General features: G+C 53.2%; 5 protein-coding genes across 5 annotated transcripts; 2 read left to right on the top strand and 3 right to left on the bottom strand.

Annotated features, from left to right (window-relative positions):
• Positions 1–672: 672 nt before the first annotated feature.
• Positions 673–2,556, top strand: cbhC (putative cellobiohydrolase; the record flags this gene model as incomplete). The annotated part of the gene is made up of 8 exons (XM_024845942.1): positions 673–754; positions 811–879; positions 928–1,204; positions 1,256–1,509; positions 1,560–1,697; positions 1,760–2,017; positions 2,125–2,366; positions 2,445–2,556. The coding sequence occupies 8 exons, from the start codon at positions 673–675 to the stop codon at positions 2,487–2,489; spliced, it is 1,365 nt and encodes a 454-aa protein (XP_024700286.1). The 3' UTR covers positions 2,490–2,556.
• Positions 2,557–2,798: 242 nt separating this feature from the next.
• P170DRAFT_429700 (beta-glucosidase) lies at positions 2,799–4,607 on the bottom strand (the record flags this gene model as incomplete). Its single annotated transcript, XM_024847908.1, has 1 exon — positions 2,799–4,607. The coding sequence occupies one exon, from the start codon at positions 4,605–4,607 to the stop codon at positions 2,799–2,801; it is 1,809 nt and encodes a 602-aa protein (XP_024700287.1).
• Positions 4,608–5,762: 1,155 nt separating this feature from the next.
• Positions 5,763–7,169, top strand: P170DRAFT_450033 (putative lipase 2 precursor; the record flags this gene model as incomplete). Its single annotated transcript, XM_024851088.1, has 2 exons — positions 5,763–6,197; positions 6,255–7,169. 2 exons carry the CDS (start codon positions 5,763–5,765, stop codon positions 7,167–7,169), a joined length of 1,350 nt encoding a protein of 449 aa, XP_024700288.1.
• A 135-nt stretch (positions 7,170–7,304) lies between these two features.
• P170DRAFT_366747 (chitin binding domain protein) lies at positions 7,305–8,115 on the bottom strand (the record flags this gene model as incomplete). The annotated part of the gene is made up of 2 exons (XM_024844773.1): positions 7,305–7,961; positions 8,014–8,115. 2 exons carry the CDS (start codon positions 8,113–8,115, stop codon positions 7,305–7,307), a joined length of 759 nt encoding a protein of 252 aa, XP_024700289.1.
• A 761-nt stretch (positions 8,116–8,876) lies between these two features.
• On the bottom strand, positions 8,877–10,278 carry P170DRAFT_440159 (NAD(P)/FAD-dependent oxidoreductase). Its single transcript, XM_024850010.1, has one exon. It carries the CDS (start codon positions 10,202–10,204, stop codon positions 8,972–8,974), a length of 1,233 nt encoding a protein of 410 aa, XP_024700290.1. The 5' UTR covers positions 10,205–10,278; the 3' UTR covers positions 8,877–8,971.
• Between the last annotated feature and the right edge of the window lie 473 nt (positions 10,279–10,751).

Below are 10,751 nucleotides of genomic sequence, written 5' to 3' on the forward strand. Positions count from 1 at the left end.
CGGCAAAAGTAACCTGGAGTAAATCCTGAAGACGCGAACCCTGCAGAGAAGCGCAAAGCACACCATAATTAAGCTTAACCGACAGCCTCAGCTGCAGCAATTGCCGGCTGTCGTTCCTTGCCGAAAGGGGCACGGCCATGGAGAACCTGTGATTTGGCTTATGCGGGGAAAGTCAGGCCAGACGTTCATCGAATGCGGATGTCAATATCCGACCTTGCTAGACCCTGAGGATACGAATTTTAGATTAGCTAGAATGGTCTGGACGTCTTGGCTATCCTCGTTGCTAACGGAATGCACTTGACACGAGTCCGGGTAAAGTGCTATTGCCTGGGCCTATATTGTCTTCGGATTATGACAGCAACTACCTCATTGAGCGCCACTTTAGTCGAGTTAGCTTCTTTACGGAGCAATACGGCTTTGCAACGATGGCCTCCGGCGAAGCTGAATTACCGACATGCAGCTGATGACCGGTCTTGTGATCCTTGAGAACCCGCCAGCCCCTCCGTCATCCTAACGGCTAATATATGAAGATTCCTTACGTTGATGGTTATGCTGAATGAAACACGGAAGTGTCGGGAACTCGGCATTCGATTCCGCTTCGTTCATGGCAGGAATCTCTATATAATGCCGGATGAAGCCAGAGTTCTGTAGTTGCAAACCATCACAGACAACATGCGGTACACTTCGAGCCTTACCCTGCACTTTCTACTTTCAGCTGCTGCTGTTCAGGCTCAGCAGACCCTTTGGGGACAATGTGAGAATATGAGTTGCGTGTTATTTCACTTCGTTAGATTTGACTGATTTTTCCAGGTGGCGGTGCTGATTGGTCGGGACCCACGAGCTGCGTGGCAGGAGCAGCGTGTAGTACTCAGAACCCGTGTATGTCTGTCTTTATATATGGTTGCAATGGATACTTACCCCAACTAGACTACGCACAATGTGTCCCTGCCACTGCGACCACCTCGACTACTTTGAGTACTACGACTCGCGCCACCACCACAACCACCGGAGGATCAAGCACGACCAGAACTTCAACTTCAGCAACCATCACCTCTGCGCCATCTGGTAACCCATTCAGTGGATACCAGCTATACGCAAACTTATACTATGCATCGGAGGTGCAAAGCCTGGCCATACCATCCCTGACGGGCTCTCTGGTCGCGAAGGCTAGTGCCGTGGCAAAGGTGCCATCGTTTGTATGGCTGTAAGTGAATACACTAATCTTATCCATAAAAAAGCTACTCACGAGACACAGAGACACAGCTGCCAAGGTCCCGTCCATGGGTACCCATCTAGCTGACATCAAGGCGAAGAACGCCGCCGGCGCCAGTCCCCCAGTTGCAGGTATTTTTGTGGTTTACGATCTGCCTGACCGGGACTGCGCCGCTCTGGCTAGCAACGGCGAGTATGCAATTGACAAGAATGGTGTCGCAAATTACAAGACATACATTGATTCTATCCGGGCCCAGCTCCTCAAGTATTCCGATGTGCATACCATCCTCGTGATCGGTGAGTTGTTCGACATATTACCTTGCGAAAATGCCCCTAACAGAATCCAGAACCCGACAGTCTCGCCAACCTCGTAACTAACCTGAATGTTCCGAAATGCGCCAACGCCAAAAGCGCCTATCTCGAATGCGTTGACTACGCACTGGAGCAGCTGAATCTGCCCAACGTGGCAATGTATCTAGATGCTGGTATGCCCTCTCAACAGATCACTCCCTAAAGCACCGCCCCATCTAACCAAGCCAATAACCAGGACACGCTGGATGGCTCGGCTGGCCCGCGAACCTCGGCCCTGCCGCCGAGCTCTATGCATCAGTATACAAGAACGCGGGGTCCCCCGCCGCCGTGCGCGGTCTGGCCACCAACGTCGCCAACTACAACGCCTGGTCGATCGGCACCTGCCCCTCATACGCAGAGAGCAACACCGTCTGCGACGAGAAGAAGTTCATCAACGCGATCGCGCCTCTCTTGCAGAATGCTGGTTTCCCAGCCCACTTCATCATTGATACCTGTGAGCTATCCTCCCCTGCGCGGTCGGAGCCGTCCTCCATCCCTTCCTTACCTTCCGTTTAAAAGTCCAGTGAAGCTAACTAACCAACTACCTTACACATCCACAAGCCCGCAACGGCGTCCAACCCACGAAGCAAAACGCCTGGGGCGACTGGTGCAATGTCATCGGCACCGGGTTCGGTGAGCGATTTACCACCAACACGGGCGACTCGTTGGCCGATGCGTTTGTGTGGATCAAACCCGGTGGCGAGAGCGATGGGACGTCTGATAGCTCGGCGACGCGATACGATGCGCATTGCGGATACAGCGATGCGTTGAAGCCGGCGCCTGAGGCGGGGACTTGGTTCCAGGTATGTTTGTATCTCTGCTTGAGGGTGGGGATGGTAGTGAGTTTGGTTGGACTGTGTAACTGATGTGTTTGGTTGTAGGCGTATTTCGAGCAGCTTTTGGTTAATGCTAATCCTTCGTTCTAAGTCGGTGATGGATGGGAGGGGAAAGTACTTATGGGTACCTAAGTGAGGATGAAGGGGTTGTTCGTGGAGTTGGATTCGTCGTTTGAATGATGGAATTATGCTGTATATGGGAATCTTATTCAATGTTGACAGTCCCAAGCCAAATTTGAACACAAGTAATTTAGGATATGACAGTAGCTTCGAACATCTTGAATATTTTCTATTTAAGCGTGACGAGGTGATATATCTCTTCAACCTCATAAACTCAGTTCTCCATGACGCTTTATGGCATATATGATGCCGCTGTCGAGCTCTCCCTTCAAGCCACAATCATCGCTTCTCAACATGCTTGTGAAAGAAACTCACATAATCAAAAATACTCCTCTTGTACGTCCTCGTAAAAGCACTGTCTGTCCGATTCACAGTCTGCAATCCATACTGCTCTCCGTAGCGCCCGAACTCATTATTATCCTGGAACGACCACGCCAGGGCCCCGATAACATTGACCCCGTCCTCATACATAGCCTTCAGTGTTTCACGCAGGAAGTCCTCATAGTACAGCGCGCGCTCTAGGTCATATCGCTGCGCATCAAGCGATCGCTTACTCTCCTCAAACGGATTGAATCCGTATTCGGCGATCAATATCCCTGACGGCTTGAACGTGTTCCAAACGTACCCGAGCTGCTGTCGGACCCAGTGCGGCGCGATGTACGCGTAGTCGTTGGAGGGCTGGCCCATTGCCCAGCCGTTCGCTTGGATGTTGGTCAGCGACACGCACGTTGGCCAGGCGGGGTGGGAGGAATTCGCGTGGCAGGCGTCTTCGTCCTGGGGAGTTGGGAGCGGGGAGACGAATTGCGCAGTGTAGGGATCAAACGACCAGAAGTCGACGGTGCCGTGGACATGCGCGATCTGGGCGTCTGTCAGAGGCGTCAGGTCGGTGCCGTTGGTGTTGCGATTGAGCGTCTCCTCGGGGTATTGTTTTCCGAGGAAGAGCGGGTTGGATAGGATGCCGAGCAGGAAGTTCTGGTAGCGCGAGGCAGCGGCCACGTGGGAGGTGTTGTGTACTGAAAGAGGCACGCCCAGGTTGTTGGCGAATTTGATGGTGATTTGGCCCGTTCCGCGCAGTGTGTCTTTGTACCATCTGTAGGCGTCGGCGTGGGCGAGGAGGATCTGCGTCAGGCCGCTGTAGGAGTCGAAGAGGGTGCCGACGGCGATGTTGGGCTCGTTGAAGGTCACCCAGTAGGGGACGCGGTCGCTGTAGTGGGTCATTGCGACCTTGGCGTAATAGAGGAAGTGCGAGGGGAGCGAGTCGATGTCCTGAGTGACGGAAGTTGGCATGTCGGCGTGATTGAGCGTGACGATGGGTGTGATGCCATATTCAAGACAGGTGTTGATGAGATCGTTGTAGTGATCTAGGCCTTGCTTGTTGATCGGGGAGCCGGCCACGCCGAAGGGAACGATTCGCGACCAAGAGATGGAGAATGAGTAGTATGGGATGCCGATGGCGGCAAGACGAGCGATATCTTGCTTGTACAGAAAGTAGTGCATGTTTGCTACATTGGAGTCGTTCAGGCTGGCCGTTTCAGAGGACAAGGCATTGCCGATATCATCCAGGCTACCTGGCCCGCGACCCTCGAGCTGAATACCACCTTCGATTTGCCACGCGCTACTTGAGACGCCCCAGATGAAATCCTTGGGGAGCCGGTATCCCGTATCCGGAGGAGCATTGTACAGCTGGGGAGGGAGGACGAGCTCTGCTTTTGCGACTGGCGTTGCGGACGCGGTGGTCGTGAATGGAGGGGTTGTGGTATAGGAGTAGTCCTTCCAGAGGGCGGCGTATGCGCTCTGGCCATGCTGACCGTCCGGTGAGGGGGTGATGGCGGGATTGTATGAGTATGTTGTCGTGGTTAGGTTGTCTGGTAGCAAAGTAGAGGCTTCACTGAACGGAGGAGCGTAGGGAGTTGAAAAGGAGAGCGAGGAGGGCAACGGCGTCGCGTAGATATCTGACGTCACCGGAGTGTACTGGAAAGAGGAATAGGATGCCTGAGGGGAGAATGAGCCCTGTGGGATTGCCAGCGCTGGAAGGGTGTATTCCAGTGCAAGGCTTCCTATTGCCAGCCAATGTTTACTGAAAGTCATTTCGCTTTCTTATCACGCGGTACTCTGCCCTCAACTGCGGAGAATTACATTACGCCTTAAATATTCCTGCCCGGCATATCCTCGGGGCCACGTTCATTCTGGTCGCCTTCACGATCCCCGCAATATCGCGGGGAATGACGATCCTCGCCAGCTCGGATTTTCCGAAAGGTTAACGGCGTCTAATGATGTTTAATATCCATACAGATTCCGCTGGTAGACGGAAGGATCTAGTTCGGAGAAAGGAACCGATCGTCGGAGGTGGTACGGCCTGCTGGTCTTCTGTGGCTCGATGCCTCTTTCTAAGTAAACATGAAAGAGGAACCACCATGACGAAACAAATTTCATCTCTTGCCTGTTCATGAAGCAGGTGACATTGGCAAGTACCCCGCACCCCACAGCGATGACCCTGGCCATTTAATTTATTATTTCCATGATCCGGGGAGTGTCCACCCCACACTAGCACCTTGCAAAGTACCGCCCAGTGGAGGAGCATCTCCACTTCGGAAAGTGGTCCCGCGGTGAATTAATCGATCGATTCTTCAGGATGCTGTGAGCTGTAAGGGATTAGGAGTTTTCCTTTTCTTTACCATGACATGACGAGTCATATGTTCCAATAGTACTCATCACATCTTCGCAAAGGGAGGAAGCAAGGGGCTGCGATAGCGAGGGTGAATTACCCGAAAGGGAACCGAGACAAGGGGTGGGATGACATGACAAATTTAATCGATGGCGGCGGCCTATATTTCAAGACGGCGATTTGGAATACCGATACTCTCTGGGGAAGCAAATCCGCGCTTCGGAGCAAAACCACTGCCTGTAAGCTAGACTATCGATGACTATGAGATTCGGAAGCCAAATTTCCCCTGCGTTAGTACGCAGTCTTCTTGTCGCGTTGAGCCACCGAGCTCCCAATGATCTCAAGATGTGCTGTGACAGAAAGTGGGACAGTACTCCAATACCCCTATTTTCAGGAGATCTAGCAAGCAATAGTGAGATTTAAATGAAATCAACCCGAACAATCCCTGTCTGGACATTCTGCATTCCAGGGGTATCTCGAGGGACTAGGAATGCAGTCCTGCGATAAATACAAACACCCCGCCCGTGATACGCGATAACCCATATCGCACCTAAGCACTGATACTCTTATACAGCACCATGCGGACGCTCTATATCCTCGGGTTCATCGCGAGCCATATATCGCTAGCAGTCTCTCAGTCCGCCGTTCCCCCATCCCAGGATTCCTGGTATACTCAGCCCTACGACATCGACCAGTATTACCCGGGGCAGATGATTCGCACTCGCCAAGTCTCCAACCGATTGCAGTCATTGCTAGCTCTTCCGGTGGATGTGTCGGTTGAGACCGTTCATCAGTACATGTACCGGACTACGGATAGTCTAGATAACCCCGTTGCGGCCGTGACTACGTTAATGGTTCCATTCGATTCGGACCCGACAAAGCTACTCGCTTATCAGACGGCCTACGACACATCAAATGCCGATTGTAGCCCCTCCTATGCGCTGCGCTATCGATCTTTCCTAGACGGCACAACATCGCTTCTCAACAGCACCGCACCGAGTGACATGCCTCTAGTAAGCCCTCTCCCACGAGAACCCCTTCCAATCCATCCAACTAACCAACCCCCCCAGCTAGCCACAGCCTTAAACCAAGGATGGTGGGTCCTCACCACCGACTACGAAGGCCTCGACGGCCACTACGTCGCGGGGATAGAATCCGGCCGAAGCACGCTGGATTCCGTGCGGGTCGTGCTCACCGAGGGACAAAAGATCGGTCTTTCCCCGGATGTCCGATACGCCATGACCGGGTACTCGGGGGGCTCACTCGCCTGCGGATGGGCCGCGGAGCTGCAGCCCTCGTACGCTCCGGAGCTGGACTTCGCGGGCGCCGCGCTAGGCGGAACCATTGCCAACGTGAGCTCCGCGCTGCGTCTCATCCACGACGTTCCCTTCGTGGGACTCGCGTTCCAAGGCATCAATGGCCTGTCGAAGGCGTATCCGAACCTGACCGAGTGGCTGGACGCGAACCTGATCCCTGAGAAAAAGGACGAGTTCTATCACATCGCCAGCGCGTGTAGCGTGCCCGAGACGGCCGCAAGGGCGGGCGGTCAGGATATTTTCTCGTATTTTGTGAACGGCGAGGACTCCATCTCGGAGGATGTTCCGGCGTCGGTGCTTGAGTCGGCGGCGCTGATGGGCGTGCATGGGACGCCGACGATGCCGTTGTTTGTGTACAAGGCTGTGAAAGATGAGATCAGTGCCGGGGAGGATACGGATGAGTTGATTGACAAGTATTGTGACGATGGGGCGACGATTGAGTATCAGAGGGATTTGGTGGGAGGGCATCTCACGGAGGCTATTACTGGGTCGGCGAGTGCGTTCAATTGGATAGCGGAGCGGTTGGATGGCAAGACGGTGGATCATGAAGGATTGTGCATTAAGCGCGATGTTCTACTCACGGAGCTGGATAAAGGCACGATTGCGTTTTTCGGGAAGGAGGTGTTTACGTTGTTGAAAGTTACGTTGGGAGGGATGTTAGGAAAATAGGATATTTGATTCGTGTACTATAAGCAGATAGATATATAAATAGGTAATACTCGCATGGTGCTTCAAGAGAACGGATTGCTCGAGAAACACCAATTTCACGGCTTGAGAACTCATAACCGAGCTTCAGTCAACCACTCAAGCCTCAATAGCCACATCGGCACAAGACAGATAGATCTGTCCCGTCTGCCAGGAGTTCCACTTGAACGAAAGCAAGGTATGGTTCGAGACAACATCCGGAATCTTGACCTTCTTCGTCACCGTATATCCACCCGCAATACTAGTGTAGCAAGAGTCCAACTCCGCATTATCCACGCCCTGACACTTGGGTCTGTCGGAGGCCTCAAACCCATTGCACGTGAACCAGTCATTGCGCCAGCAAGGCTCATCCTCAGAGCAGTCCGCACTGTACCCACATTCCTGGCCGTCGACGTCGGTGCACTTCAGCAGCCCCTCGTCGAAGCAGTCTTCCGCCGCCTGCTTCTCGTCCTCGGTCGGCAGGTAGTCCGGGTCCAGCAGCTTGTCCACGATGCTCTGGTCCTGGCAGATGCGGTAGCTGAACATTCCACCGTGGTCGCCATTGTGGTCGACGCACCACTGCACCTCGATCTCCTCACCGACTTTGTAGGTCGCTACGGGCGAGTTGCCCCAGTCGTCGGTGGGCTGGTTGTAGTCGATCCCGTCGCGCGCGTTGTATCCGCATGGTCCGCTGCGGCCGACAGCCGCGGATTCGAGATCAGGCCAGGACTCGACGGGTTCGAGGATGGTACATTCGGGACAGGAGTCGACTCCGGCCTGGGAGTTGTCAGCATGCTGCTGGACGAAAGTCTTAGGAAGAGTGGTTTACCTCGTTGCCGAGCTTCGTCCGGCTGTCGGGGATGTACATGTAGCCGTGGCCTGCCACGGTGGTGGCCAGGGCAAGGGAAAGAACAGTGTTGACTGGCTTCATTTTGAATGTGATGGGGAGCAAGTTGGTCTTGATACAGTTGTATACTCGAGAATTGCTGTGATCTCTGCTGCTGCTGAAAAACACAATCCAGGCACAACTTCAACGTCTTTTATACATAATTAGATTAAGATCAACATCCAACGCCGACCCGGCATAGATCCATGTCCGACGAGACAGGGAGCGGAGAATCCATGCCCGTGCGAGTGGAAAACCGATTCGTGAAGCCACAAGGGGTGGGTTAATCCAGGCACCGAAGAGTCATATCCAACCTGCAGGGCCGCCGATCATCTGGACTGCAGACAAAGACACCGTGCTTGCATTGGTCAGTACTGCCGGGATAATGCTAGAAATTAATATATCCTGCCTAGCGGACGTAGTATATCGGGCCGACTAGGGGCTAGTCTCGACTTGGCATGGAGGAAGATTGGATGGGAAGGTCCGGTAAATAACCGGTGCTTGTCTGCAGGTTTCAACGTCCGTGACGATTGTAGAAATGTTGTTGACGTAGTTGGCAATGATCACCGCAGTATCAGTTGGTTGGGGAGAGGAGGATTTCTGTTACCTACGAGGCTGTGAGATGTCTCTATTTGGCACTCATGCAGAATGGTAAGATTATCAGTGAACAAATTTGATTGTGGCGCTTTATCCCGGTCATTTTGTCCCGGGCCGCAGGTAGCGGCAGGTGGCGCTTCTGCCCTTGCTCTCTCCAATATTTGGCCCAAACCAGAAGAGCGATGAAAGATTACAAAATCGCACATAGACTGAAACATTGTGAGTGTCTTTATAATAAATGCAAATCATATATGATGCTAGTTACCCAGACTCTTCCGTCGAGTCGAGCAAGTGACGTCTTGATCTAATCCCATTGCTTTCCATTCCATAATTTCATAAGCATCCCAGTCCAGTAGTCTCGGCCTTTAATCGCCCACACCACCGAACTCGGCAACTGATACCCCATGCCCAAGCCAACACCTTTGTTTTGTCCGATCGGCACGAGCTGTGACGTCCTGGTGTCTTCTTTAAAGATTTTGTCTTCGCCGACTTCGGCTTCGGTCTTTCCGGCTGCCAGGAGAAGATCGCGTTTAATGTTGGCACCCAAGGCCGGAAGTGCCTCGGTGATATTATGAATCGACGGCTTGCCAAAGGACGTGGCGTCGCCGATGCCATACACGCGTGGCCCGGCCTTGTCCACCCGCAATGTTGACGTGTTGGTTTCGACCCGGCCGTCCGAGGTGAGAAGAGATTCCGGTAAGAAGCTCGTGTTGGGCGTTGCTCCCATCGCAGGGATATAAATGTCAGCTTCGAGTGTCTTTCCATCTTCAAGAGTCACAGTCGTTTTGGTCGCAACCGTGGCTTCGGTGCCTGCGTCGGCGGGCGTTACGGTCTCGACCCGGGTGTTCTTAATGACAGTCACACCAACAAGAGCAAGGAAACCCTCGGCTTTCGCGGCAACTCCGGGCGTCATATCAGGCAGAATTTGAGAAGCGGATGTCACAACGGTGACGGGGACTTTGGGATTTTCGAGCTTGCAGCTGAACCAGCCTGCGCGACCGTTCAAATATTCGCCTAACTCCCCGGCAATCTCGACGCCACTGGGACCTCCACCAGCGATGACGATACTCTTGGCGGACGGAAGAGCTTCTCGAAGGCTGGCCCAGTTTTGCCGCAGGTATTTCTCGTCCCGAAGAAGAGTAATGAGGGGAGAGCGAGTGGACGCGCCGGTTGCGATGACAAGAGCGTGGTAGTCGATCGTTTCCGCGTTGCCATCTACCAGATCGACCGAGACATTTCGATTGACTTGGTCGACCCCTGTCGCCGTGCCATGCACAAAACGGAAATTGCGGGCGGGATACTGTTCAAAACACTCGGGAATATTGATGAAGAGCTTATCTTGCGCAATGAGGTCGTCGGAGATCATAGCGCGAGGGCACGCGGGTCGACAGATGGCAGTTGCGGATGGGCTGACAAGGATGACTTGATGCGATTCCTGGTCGGCCAATTGAGGGATGGCATGTTTGAGGACATGATGGGCGGCGGAGATGCCCCCAAACGAACCGCCCAAGACGACGATGTTTTTCTGCGTGGACATCGTGTCAACGTGAAATCGGATGCGATGAGTCTATCGGATTAAGGAAAGTTGCTCGTCTATAGTGGAGCCTTTTTATGGGAGCCAGACTGGCTTTATATTCATCCCTTCAAGAATCCTTAATTGGCTGCGTGTCGGAGCGGCGGGTATTCGCCTCCCGACCGCCGGGCGCCGAACGTCCGCTCCTTACGCTACTCCGTACTCCGTTCGAGCTGTAGACAGTGGAATATTGCTCCGTTTTATCGTTATCTGTCTGGATAGGCAATATTTCTACTCCGTGTGGTTGTACATTTATGAGCAGCTCCCTTATCATTTCAATACCTCTTCATCGAGCCATCTAGCATCAAGTGGCCACTTAGTAATCAATGCATCGGAATTCATTGCAGAAATATATGAAGAGCAGATCGCACCAGGTTTGTGGCATGAAATCGCCAGTCCTCAATATATTGTGCTTGATCGATCCCTCAGCCCCGACCCAGTCCGGGTTCGTGTCTGACCTGCGCCATATTCTCGACAAGGCGTTTGCTCGTTCGATTTCTGTGGTGAATAA

Source organism: Aspergillus steynii (genome assembly GCF_002849105.1).
Source record: "Aspergillus steynii IBT 23096 chromosome Unknown P170scaffold_8, whole genome shotgun sequence".
NCBI lineage: Eukaryota > Fungi > Ascomycota > Eurotiomycetes > Eurotiales > Aspergillaceae > Aspergillus > Aspergillus steynii.